Here is a 19,665-nt window from a genome sequence, read left to right as displayed (position 1 = left end):
CTCTTCCTGGACCAAGGATTGAACCTGTGTCCACTGCATTGGCAGGCAGATTCCTATCTACTGCGCCACCAGGGAAGCCCAATGAACTTTTTTTTTTTTTTTTTTTTTTTTTTTTTTGCGGTACGTGGGCCTCTCACTGTTGTGGCCTCTCCCGTTGCGGAGCACAGGCTCCGGACACACAGGCCTAGCGGCCATGGCTCACGGGCCCAGCCGCTCCACAGCATGTGGGATCCTCCCGGACTGGGGCATGAACCCGTGTCCCCTGCATCGGCAGGCGGACTCTCAACCACTGCACCACCAGGGAAGCCCCAGTGAACTATTTTTGATGTGCAAATACTGCTAGGAATTATACTGATAAATGGCCAATGTGGGAAGAGATGCTTGTCTTTGTTTAATTAGCTTTATTTTAAGAGCACAAATTGTGAAAAATAGTATTTAGGTTAAAAGAGGTGGTCAGAGACTCTGCATATTGATCATGGAGGATGAGAATGAAATTTATGGGCAGTATCGGATTCTAGGGTATACTATATCAACCACTCTCCTAGTATCCTATTGATGGTAGTCTCTGAATATTGATACACAGTCCAACGAGCACTCCTATATATAGGCAACTGGCTCAACTTTTCTGAGATTCAGTTTCCTGATCTGGGGCACGAGAGTGGCACTAGCCATCCAGCTTACCTACACTGTAGATGATGCCTGTGAAAACTGCTTCGAAAATCACTAAACAATGTACAAATGCCAAATAATAGTGTTACAATATATCTAGCCCTTTTGTGAGAGAAAAAGTTATATATTGATGTCCTGTAATTCAGTTGATGAAAATGAATTTGAATGAAATTAAATCCAGAAGAGGAAGAGGAGAACCACTTTCTAAATTGAATAGTTGGATTTGCCAGGCATTAGGGCTGGCAGCAGACCGCAGGCAGGGAGCACCTCTCCAGCACTTTCTGCTAAGAGTGTTATGTGTCTTCTTGGTGCATTCACTTGGCTCATCTTTTATTATTAAGATTTTGCTTGAAGTTACCTAATTTTCACAGTTTACAGAAGTACATATCTACTCCTTCCTTCCCTCTTACCACCCATGCCCTTTTAGGTAAGGGGCTTTGTGGGCTTTGCAAATTAGATTCCCTCCTAGTTTTCATGTTCTCATTTTTAGGCATATGAATTTTCATGAGCTTTGCTTTGCCTATTTTCCCTTCTCTTGTCTTTAGATATTTTACTGCTTAGAGAAGTAGGTTGGAAGGAAGAGAAAGTGAACTTCAAATCTGAGCATTTTGGTACTTGATAACAGATTTGATTAAAAGTTTTACTAGAGAAGTTAATACCTAATGTTTTATCAAAGTTATTCACATTGTTTATATCCCTTGGTACCATAAACATTCAAATTTGGCCATATACTTTTATGAAGAAGCCACAAAATAGAACTGAATTTCTACCTTTTGGTCTCTATCCATGGTGATGAGAATGTTCTAGGAAGAATTCTGAATTAGCGAATGAGATCTCAAAATAATTATCTTTTCCTATTAGAAGCTACTAGCTTCAGAGCCCTGGAGGCAGGGGTTGGATAGGATGGTGAAATTATCTTGACCTCTGTTTTGAGCAAAAGCCTGTGTGGCTTAAGAAGGCTACATAAAATAAATTTCCATCATATTCCTGAACTCCATCTTGATACGGTTTTACTCACATAGTAAATAATCACACTTTTTTTTTTAATTGGCTGAAACTCCTGGATGTCTGTTTTCCAAGTTTTTGCTCCTTACCTGTGGAACATACAGTTAAGTAGAATTAGAGAATTCCAGGGCAAAGGATTAATAGGAACCACTAAAGAATCTGGAGGAAGGAGAGAAATAGAATTCAGTCTCTTCTTCCTCCACTAACAAGTAGGTTCAAATAAAGAACATCTATAGGGAAAGGAAAAGGAGAAACAGCTATTGTTATGCCAAAGCAGTGACTTTATATCTGCTTTAGTTTAGCCTAAACCACAAAAAATCTGTGCTGTTGCCTTCTGGGTAACATGAGGACTTTTCCAAGTGCATCCATAGTGTTTGGACCTCCAGTAGCCCAGACATTTGTATCTTATTCTGCACTAAGTTATCATACTCAGTTAACTCCATTCTGAAGTCAGAATCTCATTTTATCTTCTAGTGATAGTATCTCAATCTAATTATTTTATATTAGTCCTTGATTTGTTTTTAATGTCCTCAAATCTTAACTTTAAAAATAAGCCCATGTACCTAATCCTCTTGATTCAGTATTTTTGTTATCTAAATGGATGTGATTTCTTTTTCAATATTTTTCTGAATAGGTTTGTGTTTGGAGAAAAGAGTCTTCTATAAGCTTATATCGGGACTTCATGCTAGTATCAATTTACATCTATGTGCAGATTATCTTTTGGAAGGTAATCAGATTTTTTCTATTAGTATAAAAATTGTTGGGGAAAAATACATATTCTCTATAGAGCAAAAATCCTGTTTATTAAGAGTGTATAATATATTTCTCTTTCTCTTTAGAAACCTGGGGTAAACCTACCTGGGGACCTAATATGAAAGAATTTAAACGCCGCTTCGACCCTGTGGAAACCAAGGGAGAAGGCCCAAGAAGGCTAAAGAATCTGTACTTTTTATATTTAATTGAGCTTCGAGCTTTATCAAAGGTGGCCCCTTACTTTGAGCGCTCAATTGTCGATCTTTACACTGGAAATGTAAAAGAGGATGCTGACACAAAAACCCTTCTACTGAATATCTTTCAAGATACAAAGTAAGAATTGAATTGTCAGTGATCTGAAATTCTCCACTCTGTAGTTGAGTGAGGTAGTTCTTGAAATATTGATACAACAAAAACTGACTCCTGAAAATTAATTAGGAAGAGGGAGAATTAGAACTGAGGAGGAAAGTGTTCCATAGAATGGCAGCATTTTAAAGATATTTCTAAAAATGTTGACTGAAAAGCGTCTATAAAGCTTTGTTGCATAAACTTTCACACTTGAGAATAGGCTGTATTTTTTTTTTTTTTTTTTTTTTTTTTTTTTTTTTTTGCGGTACGCGGGCCTTTCATTGCTGTGGCCTCTCCCGTTGCAGAGCACAGGCTCTGGACGCGCAGGCTCAGCGGCCATGGCGCACGGGCCCAGCCGCTCCGCGGCATGTGGGATCTTCCCAGACCGGGGAACGAACCCGTGTCCCCTGCATCGGCAGGCGGACTCTCAACCACTGCGCCACCAGGGAAGCCCTAGGCTGTATTTTTAAATATAACTTTAAATTTTATGTAGTACCAAAATTTAACACTACTTTAATGTTCTTTCTACCAATTTTGTATTCTTCCAGTTGCTACTTAAATTCAGATGGTAATAGGTGCTAGCATAAGGATAGATTACCTAAGAGGACATTAGCCTTACGTTCTATAATATAACCTTTAAAAAAAAATCCTGGGTGTATAAAACTGCACTTTACTGATTGTTAAAAATGAGCACAGGGCCTCCCTGGTGGCGCAAGTGGTTGAGAGTCCGCCTGCCGATGCAGGGGATACGGGTTCGTGCCCCGGTCTGGGAGGATCCCATATGCCGCGGAGCGGCTGGGCCCGTGAGCCATGGCCGCTGGGCCTGCGCATCCGGAGCCTGTGCTCCGCAGCGGGAGAGGCCACAACAGTGAGAGGCCCACATACCGCAAGGGGAAAAAGAAAAAGAAAAAAAAAAAAAAAAAAAAAATGAGCACAGAGGAGAGTTGGGTTAAGAAATGTCTAAGGTAAATTATGCATTAAATTTTTTAAAATGTTTTAAAATGTTAAGAGTTTTGTACATTTTTTCACACAAATTGTTTTTAGTTAATTTTTTATGTTATTCTTGTCACGTAATTTCTTCAAAACATTACACTCTCATAAATTACAAAGCCCTCTTTATCTTGCTTTACTCTTTGATTGAATAGTTTAAACTGTTTGCCACCTTCCCACGTTACCAAACCTTACACATGAGTAAATTCTGAATATTAAATATTTGTAGGGATAGAAAATTCTACCAGAGCTTGAATTTTTCATCTGTAGCTTATAATATTTTCATTTCATTAGGTCCTTTCCCATGCACTTTGACGAGAAATCCATGTTTGCAGGTGACAAAAAGGGGGCCAAATCGTTAAAGGTAAGAAATTCTTGGCTAGGGGACTGGGTGGGGAACAGTTTACTGGTTGTGTTTTAATCCTGTTCATCTGAACTTTCTTTCCCAGTTCACCATCTTGTTGGTTTGATTGGATTTTACTATAAATGATACAAAAAGCTCTTTCTCAATTCCTTTCTCCTTTCTATTTGCCCAACTGCTTAGTGAATCCTCAGTCATACCTCTGACTAATGACACCTTTGTACATGTCTTTTCAAAAGGCATTATTTTGAAAGTTTTCTTACTTTCTTTTCTTTCATTTACTTATTGCTGTTTTGATGCGTCTTAAAAAAAATCATGCACTGTTAGCCACTTTGAAGGCAGTAAATAGTATATTTTCTAATGTTTACTTTACAAAATGTTACGGTTTTGAAACTATTATTTTGTCCTAATGGACTAACATATAAGGCAAAAATTACCTGTTGACCTGTGATGTCAGAAGGAGACTATATTTTAGGAACATTATGCAACTTCATGTTATAAGCACTTGGTTTTCATTTGCTTACAGTAATTAAGGAATACATTGTACCCTTACAGTGTTCATAAAAGTATTTGAAATTGACTGGCAAATAGTCTTCTACCACAGCTCCACAATTTTTTATATGCGATTCTGAAATCCAAAAAGCTCCAAAAACTGGAACATTTTTCTTATGTTTGGTACAAATTAATTTGTTAGCAAAACATAACCTGAACTGGTGTAAGGATATTTGTAGTGTTTTTTAAAAATTCTGCTTTGTATGAATATTCTTACATTTTGTTGCAAAAACAATCATGTATTTGATTACAGGGTGTTGCCATACACTCTGGTGGGGTGTTTCATAATATATAGTGTGTGTACTACATTTCTAAAATCTCAAAAATTCTGAATTCTGAAACACATTTGGCCCCGAGATGTTTCAGATGTGGATATGCTACAAGAATGAATACATTAGTAAGAGTTCCTTGGTATTTCTGAAATGAAGTAATTTAGCCACAACTATATTTTAGTTTTGGAAGGTTGTTTTGTTTTATGGTTGTTTTAGAGGTATATTAGTATTACAGTATTTAACATAATGCTAATTCATTTTTGTAATGCTTCCTATTTTCTTAGTGTTTATACAAATATTATACTTCTGATCAAGACAACTATAATTACATATCTTTTTATAGATAAGGAAGGTAAGACTGAGAACAGAGTAAGGTTTCACAGCTAGCTTTCAAGTTATAAAATGCTGGAAATTTGGTTTCCTGTTTTTCAAAGGTGTAGAAAGGAGAATATAAGTCCATTTTTCCATCTGCTCCAAAGAACATGAATTACATGAGAATGGAGAGCAAAGGAGTTTTTGTGTTCTATTTATGTTGTCTTTCTTTTGGCCAAGGTATTGATTCCTCCAAACGCTTTAAGTTTTCGGGTGACTCACTCCAGCTCTTTGCAATAAAATGTTTACTTCGGTGCAATAAAATGATTTTTATTTTCTATGTTTGCCCTGTGAAAAAGATGAGGAAACTTCCTCTTAGCTAGTTTTGTCCTCAGAGAAGGTGAGACTGACCTTAGAGTCACAGAAACCCATGCACAGATGCTCACAGGCATCTAACTGTGTGGGAAACTAATACAGCAAAAGTCAAGGATCCAGTAAGCAAGCATCCCTGGAGAAGCTGCATTAGCAAATGTGGGGGACTGTAAGATCACAGACCCCTTGTATAGCCCTGTGATCATCGGTGCTGATGGGGATTACATGTTATAAACATGGTGTCGTCCTAAGGAGAGAGAGATGGACACTGATTATTGTTCTAGGACTAGCTTTCTGATTTAGACTCACACAAAACAATGCATCAGAAATAAATGAAACATAATATAGATGTATTTACCACTGGTTGTACACAGATATCAAATGGAAGCAGCAGTTAAGTTCCTTCAAAGTAAAAACCGTGTATTATTTACTTTGGTGTCCCCTGTAAGGGTACATGTTGGTGCTTTGCATGGAGTGGCCCCTCAATCAAAAGTTCGTTGAATTAATATGTAGAATGAATTTTATAAACTGCCATTAATGTTAGCTGTTTTATGTGCCATGTTGTGCTATACAAATTCAAATACTTCATTGTTTTTTTTTTTTTTTTTCTTTTTTTTCTTTTTGCGGTATGCGGGCCTCTCACTGTTGTGGCCTCTCCCGTTGCGGAGCACAGGCTCCGGATGCGCAGGCCCAGCGGCCATGGCTCACGGGCCCAGCCGCTCCGCGGCATATGGGATCCTCCCAGACCGGGGCACGAACCCGTATCCCCTGCATCGGCAGGCGGACTCTCAACCACTGCGCCACCAGGGAGGCCCCCAAATACTTCATTGTTGAAAAACACAACTCATTCATTAATAAGCTTCGAAACTTTTATTATAATTCAGGCAAATGCAGTTTAATTTTAAATGTCTGATTAGAATGAACATGTGTTCTGCTTGTTAGGAGGAATTCCGGTTACATTTCAAGAATATCTCCCGTATAATGGACTGTGTTGGATGTGACAAATGCAGGTTATGGGGGAAATTACAGGTTTGTGTGTTGTCTTCTGTTTTGAAACTATTACTAACCTTAAATTTCTCCACTGAGAAGTTGAAAGTTTTTACTAAAATGTCCTCATTGTTCATTGAATTAGAAATCCAAAGTGTGGTTTTTCTGTTTTATTCATAAAAACAATTAATATTAGACTCTGTTATATGTGTATGTATTAGGATGTTTTTCCTGTTATTGTAGGTTAATGATTTTAGTTTTATTGTTTCTGTTTCTGTTGGTACAATCTCAGATTCATTTTTGGAGTTGGTGGTTATAAATAGAGTGTATTGGTATTTTATATACCTATATAAAAGATAAAATATAATTATATAAGAAATTTCATTATCAAATTTTGGTCACTGAATTTGTATCAATGATCAAAAGAAGGAGGCCCCCTAGTCACAAAATAGGAAAGTTCTGCCCAGCAGGCCCATTTACCTAAATACTTCAGTGTAAAAAGGATTGTGTGATTGTTTTCTCTTATCTTTTTACGAAGATGATATTAAGTCATAGAAAGTCAAGAGACAGAATTTTTTTTAATGGAGGCTACACTGAAATCAGATTTTTCTTTTTCTCTGTTGCTAATAATTGAGAAATTATTAAGTGTAGGTATCACTATACCTATAAACTTATACTAATTTCTAAGTTTTGAATTGTCAGGGGCTATAAAGAATGCTTTCAGAGTTACATATTGAACACTGTAATCCTAATGTGATATTTTCTACGTTAAAAAACGGCATTTTAGTCATTTGGAATAGTAGGATATGTATCCAAAAAGTGTTAAACTATTCAGATTTCCTTAACAGCTTAGATAAATTTATCATATGCATAATCTGTGAGGAAGTAGAAACTATATTTTACATAGTTGAACATTTTGGTGAAAAGTGCAGTTCATATGAATTTCCTGACTTCTCATCACAGTGACTGAGTATTCCTTTAAACCTTTAAAGCAGTTATTATTATATGAATTTAATTGAAAGTTTATCACTATTTTCTTTAGACTCAGGGTTTAGGAACTGCCCTGAAGATATTGTTCTCAGAAAAAGAAATCCAAAAGCTTCCAGAGAACAGCCCATCTAAAGGCTTCCAACTCACTCGACAGGAAATAGTTGCTCTTTTAAATGCTTTCGGAAGGTAAGAACTGTTTTCATAGTGAAGACATTCCCCTGCTGGTTTCAACAAACTGCAAAGATCATCCTCTTTGCTAAAGTGGTCTGTTTTGCTTTGTTTTGTTGACAAAGAGGGAGCATTATTGTCATATAGTATCGTACCTGCACTCACAAGCCAGTTTCTCTACAGGTTACAGGAAAAAGTAATAGTTTCAAATTGCCAGCATTTCCCAGTTTGCCTTCTCAATTTTGTGGGGAAATAGTCCCCTAATAAAACTCTCTTTAGCTGGTTTTAACTCGTTCAAGTACAATAGCAGGAGTAAGGAGAGTTTGGCTCAGAAGGTGAGGAAAGAAAAAGACATTAAACCTTTCAGCTGCTCTGTGTCTTAATCTGAGGAGGCATTTTTCTTTCACTCATTCTTCCTCCATTGTTTTCTGTGTATGTACATACAGTTTGCTTTTTGTTTATACCACAGATGGTTTCAAAAATAATTAGAATTTGCCTACAGAGATACATGCAGTACCAACTAAGTGAAGAATACAGAAGAGAAGGAAAAGAATCATAGAAAATCAGAGAAAACAATACTATACTGCCCTGGGGAAAAAGGCAACGTCAAATCAAGGAAGAATTAAAAAAAAATAAAGAAGGAACAAAGTAATACAGAGATTATTATGTTTTCTTAACATGCATTTTTAAGTTAAAAAGAGGCAGTTAGGGCTTCCCTGGTGGCGCAGTGGTTGAGGGTCCGCCTGCCGATGCAGGGGACACGGGTTCGTGCCCTGGTCTGGGAAGATCCCACATGCCGCGGAGCGGCTGGGCCCGTGGGCCATGGCTGCTGGGCCTGCGTGTCCGGAGCCTGTGCTCTGCAACGGGAGAGGCCACAGTGGTGAGAGGCCTGCGTACGGGGAAAAAAAAAAAAAAAAGAGGCAGTTAAATTAAAATAAATTAATTGCCCCTTCCCCATCTTAATAGCAAAGATTTCACCTGTTGTTCCCCTGTATTTAAAGATGACCACGTAGGTTGAGATTTCAAACACAAGATAGACATAGCGTGTCCACTGGTAATTGGTGTTTCATGAAAAATTCAGTCCACCCACTAATGAGGCTTGTAGTAAGATAAAATAGGAGAAGCTGAATTAAATTATTTGAAATTTAAATGAAAAAAGATTTAAATCAATTTAAACACTTTTAATTGAAGAATAGTTGATGTACAGTATTATGTTACAGGTATACAGTATAGTGATTCACAGTTTTTAAAGGTTATACTCCTTTTATAGTTATTATAAAATGTTGGCTATATCCCCCGTGTTGTACAATGTATCCTTGTAGCTTATTTTATACATAGTAGTTTGTACCTCTTAACCCCCTACCCCTATGTTGCCTCTCCCCAGTGGTAACCACTAGTTCTCTATATCTGGGAATCTGCTTCTTAAAATGTATTTAAATCTAAATAAAATTGAGAAAGAAGCAGATGTTAACTTCCTCAAAATTTCTCTGCATTTCACAAGGAATTATTCGCAAATGCAACCCTTCCAGCTAAGTTCTCTAACTAGAGCCTGCTAGTACTTTTTATTGCTCCCTAGAGAGTACTGGACTCAGAATCAGGTCCTAGCATTCTGGAATCCTGGCCCTGCCATTTACTGGCAGCATGAGCTCAGGTATATCACTCCTTTCTCCCATTTTGTTTCCTTTCTCTGTATAATGAAGAGGAGTAAAAACCTTTCTCACAGAGTTAACATGAAGGTAAAACGAGGTCCTGTGTGACACTTTTAAATCACAAGACGCTACCTGAAGTCCATGGCAATGGTGGGCGTGGGGATGGTGATTTACAAACACCACTGGATGTTTAGTGCCCTAATATCTTCAGTACTTAAAAAATTGTCTTATTGTTTTTATGGCTAGACTAGATGTGAGAAACCTTTCTTTTCTTAAGGGTAATGACACTCAGGGTGGGATGGTTACACAAACAAGGAACAGCCTAATTTAATCTCCCTTTTCCTCCCCACGGAAAACAAATAACAGCCATCTGCTTTTTAAATCTCTTTTAAAATATTCATCTTTCTTTCCCCCTAATTATTAAAGTAATTCATGGTCATTATAGAAAATCTGGAAAAACAAGTGAAAGTGTAATTTAGAAAGTAAATTTAAAAATCACTCATAACCCTACCACCTAGGACGATTTCAACATTTGGCTTTTTTTTTTTAATTAATTAATTAATTTATTTATGGCTGTGTTGGGTCTTCGTTTCTGTGCAAGGGCTTTCTCTAGTTGTGGCAAGTGGGGGCCACTCTTCATCACAGTGCGCGGGCTTCTCACTACTGCGGCCTCTGTTGTTGCGGAGCACAGGCTCCAGAGGCGCAGGCTCAGTAGCTGTGGCTCACGGGCCTAGCCGCTCCGAGGCATGTGGGATCCTCCCACACCAGGGCTCGAACCCATGTGCCCTGCATTAGCAGGCAGATTCTCAACCACTGCGCCACCAGGGAAGCCCTTGGCGTATTTTTTTTTTTTTTTTTTTTTTTTTTTTTGCGGTACGCGGGCCTCTCACTGTTGTGGCCTCTCCCACCGCGGAGCCTGTGGATGCGCAGGCCCAGCGGCCACGGCTCACGGGCCCAGCCGCTCCACGGCACGTGGGATGCCCCCAGATCGGGGCACGAACCCGTGTCCCCTGCACTGGCAGGCGGACTCCCAACTACTGCGCCACCAGGGAAGCCCCCTTGGCGTATTTTTAATGTGTATTTTCCCACTACTTATATGTAAAAAATTTATGTACATGTTTGTGTGTGTACATATTTACAGAGTTAAAACCATACATTTTGTATGCTTTCTTATCCTGTTTTACTTGGCATTATATTTAATCATTTCCCAATATTATTAAAATTTTTTTCATAAGTTATTTTTTTCTTTTTTATTGAGGTATAATTGACATACAGCATTGTATTAGTCTCAGGTGTCCAACATAATGACTCAGTATTTGTATATGTTGCAAAATGATCACCACAGTAAGTCTAGGTAGCATCCATCACCACACGTAGTTACAGAGTTTTTCTTCTTGTGATGAGAACTTTTGAGATTTACTCTTTTAGCAACTTTTAAATACATAAGCACTATTTTTAATATAGGCCAATATTCTGTTATATGGACATACCACAATTTTAGTCATTCTTTTATTTCTTAGTCAAGTTTAACTGTTTCCTTCATATGTATTCTATACATTTCTTACTTTTTCCTTAAAAATATTACAGTTCTTAATAATTGTTAATGAGATATGTTCATTGTATCTTCCACCTTATTATCAGTTCATTTAAATAGTAAATGATTCTGGCTGCACTAACACAAAAAATTATTGTTACGCTTTGGGAGGGTTTGTGCATTCGTTCCTGTTAAGTGAATTGGTAGTTTTCTTGGTCTGACAACCTATATAATACAATTCTGCCTCAGTTAGGGCAGCCAGGACAGCATTGCTTTGTCATGTGATGCTAGTGGGCAGAGACATACAGGGAGAATTGTCTTTGGTTCTGGCCAAGGAAGGCTGGGAAATGTGGTTTCTTTATCTTGAATACTTTGCAAATGTCTTTCCTACACTAACAGCCATTTTTTGATAGTTTCAACATTTATATCAAATGGCTTATTTTCCAGGGAACAAATTAATATACCTGTTGGCTATTAAAATATATTTTAGTATCCCTCTAAAAGTACCGGTAAAGCAGTAGGTAAATGCAGGTACGCTCTGTGCCTTCCTGTGTCTGTCTTAGAATAATAATAGGGAATGTGGAAAATCTCTCTTGTGTAATAAATTGTGAGGTCTGGAATGCATCTTCACAGAGACTCTGGTCCCATATAGTGCTGGCGAGTTTGTACTCCCCGCGTAAAAGGTAACCTACAGTTAATTTGTATGATAACCTTTGAGTTTTCTGACACTCTTCATTCTGTATCTAAATCAGACTTTGAGCATACTTTTTTCATTGTTTTTTTCAGCTGCTGCTCTTTACTAAGCTCTCTTTTCTTTAGTTATGGACCTTGGTTTCTACCGTATCTTCATATGTATTTTGATAGTTTTTTTAAAAACAGGTACTTTGAGGTACAGCATATGATTTTACACATTTATTTTGTTTAATAATCATAATGTTTTTTCATAATAAGTAAACACTGTTTCAGTCCTCTAATATTCTGAGGATTAGAGTAAGAATTCATTTTCTGTTAATCCTACAGCTTGTAAGAATATAAAGAAAATGTTTTTGAGACCATAAAGGACATAGATTTTTTTTGAGAGGACATATGGTCTTGGGATCTGATGGTTGGTTAGAACCCACCTACTCTACTAGCTGAGCAACCTGGGAAAATTACTTGATTTATTTGAGCCTCATTTTTCCTAAAATGTAAAATCAGGGTTAATTTTATCTACCTTGTGGAATTTTTTTTAAACAATTAATGAGATTATATCTGTGATGAGCTTAGAATATTGCCTACCATACTTTAAGCTCTCATTATAAGAAAAGCTGTTATTTATTAAGTTCTTAAAGAAATGAGCTCAGTACTGCATTCTACATTATCTTAAGCTATAGAAAGAAAAACATTAGATTTTTATTGTATCAACCCTGAATTGTACCTAAGAATAATTGAGCTTATAGAATTTTTTTTTTTATGATTTCCATTCTAGAGTTTTACTTCTGGGTCTGGGCTCAGAAGCATTTCATTCATTTATTCACTCAATAATTTATTGAACACTATAAATATGGGTGGATGGAGGGCACAGGGATTCATCAATAGACAGAATAAATAGAACCTGTACCTTTGTGTTAAAACAAATTAGTGTTTGGGTTAAAACAAATCAATGTTTGGGGAACAACAAGAAAGAAGCGGATTTGGAGAGTAGTGTGCAAAATGAATTTATAAGGCCAAATGTAAATGATTTGAGATTCTTTATTGTAATGAATTATCATACCACTGTTCCCATCATTAATCTAGAATCTGTTGATACTATGAAGTAACTGGCTTCCTCTGCCCCTTCTAAACCAAGACTAACGAACTACAGCTCTGTGTTCTGTCAGTCTTTAATAATTATAGAATATGCACGTTTAAAAATGGAAGCTTCACTGCTCAGTGTTGTTTACATCATTTCATTTTCGATTTTGCTTTCAAATTGTAGCCCATATAACAGCATCAGTAATTTGAAATGTGTACACATCATATTAGCTGTACTAATATGCTTTTTTTTTCTCTTGTAGGCTTTCTACAAGTATAAAAGAGTTACAGAATTTCAAAGTCTTATTACAAAACAGTAGGTAATAGAGGCTTTTATATGTCTAATTAGAGACATAAAGTGACTGTGTGAAGCCTTTTTAGTCTTGGACATTTCAGCAGAAGGAGACTAATCTTCAGACTTCAAGAATTCTGAACTCTTAAAGAGAAAATTCAAATGTTCACTTGAATATTTATGCTTCTTAATAGATTATCAATGAGACACATTTGTAAAGGAAGTATATACTTTTAAAACATGTAAACTACACTGATTCTGTATTTAATTCCATGTGTTTCCATCTGTTGAATATTCTGCTGTTCCATTTGTTTAGAATTGGCTTTGTACTTATTCCGTTATTTCCAGCTGTCAAACTTAAATGACTATGTCTCCATCTGAATAATACTGTTAACTAGTCTATTATGGAAAAGGAGAGCTAGGGAGCAAATGTTGCTTAGGGCAGGTATCAGTGACAAAAATTTGTCAGTGATTTTTAAATGTATTTTTAGCCTTGCCTAGCTCTGTGTGTCACCTTCTGTAATATGGAAGTGTCAGCGTGATCAATGACCCTTTCAATGTATAGTTATAGTAGTTACTTAAGAATCCCCAAGACTTCAATTTCATTGGTTTTTATTGAAGATTTTAGGTGGTTGTTGTTGTGTTTTGCTTTGGTCTAAAGGGCCTGCTTCGGCAAAGGTGAATAAGTAATATCCCCATGCTACCCAGCCAGATTTCATGTGCCTGCAGTGGGCTGGCTCAAGAGGATTCTTTACTCAGAACCTGTAAATCAGTTGCTATTGATTGTGTGTTTCTTTGCCCCTACTCCAATTTTAGAAATTTTTGTTTAAGAAAATAAACCAAAAAAAATCGCATAAATACTTATTTAACAGTTTCCATCTTGATAAAATTTGAATGGAATTATATGGATTTATAACACCAAATGAAAACATTATATACACAAAACTTACTATTTTAAAGTAAGCATTTTTAAAGGATTTTATTTCAGAATACAGTCTATGCAATCCTCTTTCAATCTGATTTTCTTTGGTAGGGTATTTAAGTAGATAAATTAATTCATACCTTCTCTAAGCTTCCCCTTTCCCCACCTTTTCTTTTTTAGTTCTTTGTATATAAATGGTACTTCATGTGACTTGTACCAACAGATGACTTCATAAGTCCTAAACTGTCATTTTTTAAACCTGGGATTTAAATATCCTTAATATTTAAAATATTATTTTAAAAGGTGTTAGTATATATAATGTGATTAATTTGAAAGGTTGCATCTGTGTAGAAGTAATGCGGGTATCAGTCTTTCATGAAGTAAATAAGTGCTCTTAAACCCATATCTTATCCTGCCAAAGTCTGAATGTGTTCATTGATGATTTTTAGTGGCATATTTTAACTTGTATTTAGTTGGCTTATCCCTCTTTTAAAAATACTTAGCTGTCCCTTGGAGGGCTATGGTTTGAGGGAGTAAGATCTCACTATTTAATTATTTTCTTACCCCATTTCTAACCTTTATAGACCTGGAGTTTTCATGTTGTTGTTGATAGTGGTGGTATTTTTTTTAAGTTGAATAAAACAGGCTGACTTGGTTGGAGCCTCCTCTACTTTTTCTTTTCATTTTTAGGGATGCAAGTTATTGTCTGGTGGGAGAGGGGGACCTTCAGGTAAATTTGTCTAAAAAGTGAATATCTAAGTAATCTTGCTGGTAAATTAATAAGAATTTTTCTTAATGTTTTTCAGAGTCTAAGAAAATGTGAATGTTTTGCACTTTGTCTATTATTACTGTAAGTTTAAAAATCTTTTTGGTAGTGTTACTTCACCGTTCCCTCAGTTAAAGATAAAGCCTATTATTTAAGCTCTATTTCCTGGAGAAGATCTTTGGTCATTTCCATTTCTTGCTTCTTTCCTTTACTGTGATTTGTTTCAAGCTTAGTTAAAATTGTGTATTAGAGTGAGTTCTAGGAATTAAAAGATCTAGTTAGGGTAAAAAGTTCTTTTAAAGGTTTTAACAGATCTTTCACTACCAAGAAAATAAACAAATGAAGTATTCTTAAGCTGAAATCTATTTGATTAAATTTATTTTACCATAAATTAGATTGTGGCAGGCAGCCTACATTTTTGTGTATGTGTGTGCTTTTTAAATTAATGTGTAAGTGATAGGAATCTTTGTTTTGTGAGCCTGGTGATGTCTTATGGTCCTTGTGATATAAACTTTTTTCCAACTCACATACCTTTTTGTTGTCACATGATACTAGAGTACCGACTGCATTGTGAAAATGCTTGCCTGGCAATAATACCTCTTGGCATTTTGTCTTTATCTCATCACCTAATTTAAAAGTCTAACACTTGATAATATAACTTGACAGAAATGATTGTACCAGCTGATAAAGTAATGACAATGAAGAAAAGGAAAATATTCCTTCCTTCAATGGCATGAGTTTATTTTTTTTCTTAAGTGGCATCTGTGTAAGTTAGAAATACTGTATATTAAAACTGGTAAATTTAAATGTTTCTCTTGTGTTGATTCTTAGATTATGAGGAAGATCAGACAGAATATTAGTAATGGTTTTTACAGTTTTGAAATCTGATAAATCCAACGTTTTATTTTGACATTTTTTTTTTTTTTTTTTTTTTTTTTGCGGTATGCGGGCCTCTCACCATTGTGGCCTCCCCCGTTGCGGAGCACAGGCTCCGGACGCGCAGGCTCAGCGGCCATGGCTCACGGGCCCAGCCGCTCCGCGGCATATGGGATCCTCCCAGACCGGGGCACGAACCCGTATCCCCTGCATCGGCAGGCGGACTCTCAACCACTTGCGCCACCAGGGAGGCCCTATTTTGACATTTTAACGTTGTGAATTACTCAGTACTTACAATCTCTGTACGTATATGAAACACTGTGCCATGTTTTCCAACTTTATATAGGTGCCACTGTATATTAAAAAGGACAGCTATTTTGATCTCCGTCAGCATTGCCTTCATCTGGAAATTTGGGAACAGTTCACAGTAAACCTCTCAGCAGTTTGCAAACTGAAATACCTGCAGAAACCATAGCTATTCACCAAAATACAGACTGGGTGCATGGTACCATGGAAATTATTTGGTAAAACAAAACAACATAGACACGCACCAAATTTACATGTACTCTATTTTAAGTAACATCTACAGGTGCAGCTTTGATTTTGAATAGAATTCCAAATAATTTGCTGTTGTACCCACCAGATTATAGAAAATGTGAATTAAAGTAAATGTTTCTGCCATCTTCCTATCTTGTTCTTTTTTTTTTTTAACCCCCTTTTAAATGTTTCCTTTTATGAGATGAAAACTTGGTTATAATTTGTGGCGAAGGGAGAAACTAAGTAGTCTGTGGTTCTTTTTAAAATCATAATTGCACTCATTGGCAGCCACTGTTGAAGGGCTTTGCATGGATTATTTATCTTCTCAGCAACCCTAGCAGGTAAGTACAATTACTTCTGTTTTTAAATACGAAAACTGAGGATAAGAGAGGCTAAGTAACTTATCCATAGTCAGACATTCTAGGTTGTGGGACTAGAATTTGAAAATAGAAAGCCTGACTCTATAGAGTCTCAGCTCAGAAGGTGGTGTATTTGTGTTAGTTTATAGTGTATTTTGTGTTAATTAGTTATAAATTGTTAGTTTATTACCATGCAACTAAACACTGGGGACTTCTGGCATCTTTTGATTGGTATTGAGTGATAAAGCTTTTTAAATATACTTATTTTATTTTTTGGAAAGGTAATAACATTCACATGGTTCAAAAACCAAAAAATATACAAAGCTCTACAGTGGAACGTCGTCTTTCTTGGGCCCAACTTTCCGTACTGGGCATCCTTCCCCTGCCCTCACCATCAGTAACCTCTGTGCTTGGTTTCTTATGTTTCCATCCATACACCTTTAAGGCATATACCAACAAATACAAAAAGTCTTATTTTTTCTCTCATTTTTACCCAAAGGGTGGCATCATATACATAGTTTGCTTTTTATTCCCCCGACTTAGTTTTTCTTGGCAGACTTCCCACATCAATAGATAGCTTAATCACTTTTTTTTTTTTGGGAACTGCTTGGTATCCCATTATATGACTATGCAATCGTTTAATTAGCCAGTCTCTTATTAATGTGCATTTGGATTGTTTCCAGACATTGTATTTATGCCATTTTACAAATATGTAAATACGTACTTGTAAGTCTAAATTCCCCCAAATGGAATTTTTGGGTCAAAGACCATGTGCATTCATAATTTTGAAAGATATTAGACTATTGCTCTCCACAGGGGATGGCTATCAATTCACACGCCCACCTTCAGTTGAAGGCAGTTATCTGCTCCTCCACCAATACGGGTGTTATTAAAAAGCTGGATTCTTGCTCTCCTGATAAGGTGCAAAATTATGTATCAGTGTATTTTAGCTTGTATTTTTCCTATCATGAATAAGGCTGACTACCTTTAATATGTTCAAGAGCCATATTTCCTTTTGTGTTCATAACTTTTACCCATCTTACTGCACTGTTGATCTTATCAATTTCTAGGAGTGCTTTATTTATTAGAGATGTTCATACTTTGACTGTAATAAGCTGTACTTTTTTTTTTCAGTCTGTCTTTTGACTTTGCTCATGGTGGTTTAGCCATGGAGATTTCTTTGTCTTTATGCAGTCTAATTTATTGTTTTAGTGGCTTCCAGACTTTTTGATAATTAAGAAGGCCCTCTTCACTCCACAGCAATAATTCACCTATATTTTCTTCTAGAACTTTTATGATTTTATTTTTTTTAGATTTAAATTTTGACTCCTTGGAGTGTATCCTGGCATAAAGTGCAAGTTAAGGATCCAACCTAATTTTTTCCCAGACGATTACCCAGTTAATCCAGTACCATTTATCGAACAGCTCATCTTTCTTCCTCACTAGTTTGAGATGCTATGTGTATCTCATCTAAAATCCTGGGTTCTCTATTTCATGGATCTATTCACTCCTGTACCTGTACCACATTGTTTTAACTACTCAGGGCCTATGTTTTAATACCTGGTACATTGGCCCCCTCTTATCTCCCCTGCTCCCTTTCAAAATTTTAAAATGATTTTTTTAGCGGTTCTTGTTCCATAGGAGCTTTAAAAAAGTCCTTTAACATAAGAATCATGCTAAAAACTCTGCCCACCTCAGTGTTTTCTCTGGAGGGTTGCCCTTTTAACCACATAATGTGTCACTGTTCTTTTAATTTGATACTTCACCTGATAAAAATCTACTTTTTATTATCTGTTTTGTTAATCATTTCAGTATTCTAGTTGCCAGCTCCCAAACAGGTGAAAGCAAAGAGACAGAACGTGAGGTGCCTGTGTAGACAGAATTTCATCCCAGTGCTTCCGTTTTACGACTTAGCTTCTAAGAATGATTTGAGAACTATCTTGCTATACAATCCTTATTTCCTTTTTTACTCCATTATGGATTCTTTGTCCAAAAGTTGGATGTCTGTCAAAGATTCATAACAAAACAGGGAGGGGCCCTTAAATGAGTATTAATCTTCTAAAATTAATATGCAGTGGATAAAAGTGCAAGTGCAAGAAGTCACCTTAAAAAAGCCCTGGCGATATCTACCAGAAGAAACAGGATTTGAATGTTCACTCACTGTTCTAGGAGCTGAACATATAGCAGTGAACAAAACAGACATACCCCTGCCATCGCATAACTTATGAGTTCTATAACCTCACTAGGTTATATCTAGTTGATAGCAAGAATGCACCCAGAGGAAGAATACAGTTGACCCTTGAACAACATGGGTTTGAACTGCACGGGTCTACTTAACATTTTCTCCAATATATACGTATTACAGTACTACGTGATGCATGGTTGGTTGAATCTGCAGATTTAGAGCCGGAGATACGGAGAGCTGATTATAAAGTTACATGTGGATTTCTGACTACTTGGGGGTCAGCCCCCCTAACCTTCACGATGTTCAGTAATCAACTGTGTATCAGTCGAAGAGGAATAGGTAACACAGAAACCTGTCTAGTGGAGAAGGTCCCCTCGATGTGAATGAATCTTATTTGTCTGCTTGACAGTGCCATCAAGTTGTCACAGGCTGATTAAAATCAATTAAAATCATCTACCTACCACCCCTTGGTCAGGGCAGTCTGCATTCACCATGCATCATTCTGATATCATTTAACTTTTCTGTGCAGATTTCCTTCACAGAATATATCTCCAAATGGGTAAGTGTTCTGCTGTCCTTTAACAGGTTTTCAGTCTGCAGACCGAAGCCCAGACTCTAGGCTAGTGAATGCACCAAGGGGATAGCACACCAAGGATATACAGTAGCACAAATTGAATGGCGCTGGTAAAGCATTATTTGGTTATCCTAAACTCACCCTTTCTATACCTCAATCAGTGCCTTCAAGGAGCACGTATGACTTGGGACTGCAAAGAAACGGGAGGGACTGTTGTAGGTTAGCAAGGGTCGTGGGAAATTGAGGGTCAGAGTCAAGAAAGGTCAGAGTGACAGGGATCAGCAGAGAAAAGAGAGAGATTTTGAAGCTCATACAGGCTGAAAAGAAACAGGTCATGGATCCAGCTGAAGAGAGCAGGCAGCTCATCTCTAGTTCTGACTAGGCTCTTAAAGTTCAGAGACAGAAAACATATTCTGGAG

At 36.8% G+C, this 19,665-nt stretch overlaps 1 protein-coding gene across 2 annotated transcripts in view; it reads left to right on the top strand.

Moving 5' to 3' along the window:
* Positions 1-15,604, top strand: part of ERO1B (endoplasmic reticulum oxidoreductase 1 beta) — a 65,734-nt gene extending 50,130 nt beyond the window's left edge. For both annotated transcript variants that reach the window (XM_060108197.1, XM_060108188.1), the window contains 6 exons: positions 2,309-2,401; positions 2,514-2,760; positions 4,060-4,129; positions 6,577-6,663; positions 7,664-7,797; positions 12,999-15,604. In XM_060108197.1, the coding sequence (XP_059964180.1) occupies positions 2,309-2,401; positions 2,514-2,760; positions 4,060-4,129; positions 6,577-6,663; positions 7,664-7,797; positions 12,999-13,059 (692 nt within the window). In that variant the 3' untranslated portion in view covers positions 13,060-15,604. The remainder of the gene's footprint in view (positions 1-2,308; positions 2,402-2,513; positions 2,761-4,059; positions 4,130-6,576; positions 6,664-7,663; positions 7,798-12,998) is intronic.
* The last annotated feature ends 4,061 nt before the right edge of the window (positions 15,605-19,665 follow it).

Source organism: Mesoplodon densirostris, chromosome 1 (genome assembly GCF_025265405.1).
Source record: "Mesoplodon densirostris isolate mMesDen1 chromosome 1, mMesDen1 primary haplotype, whole genome shotgun sequence".
NCBI lineage: Eukaryota > Metazoa > Chordata > Mammalia > Artiodactyla > Ziphiidae > Mesoplodon > Mesoplodon densirostris.
This window is presented reverse-complemented; position numbering and strand designations above follow the sequence as displayed.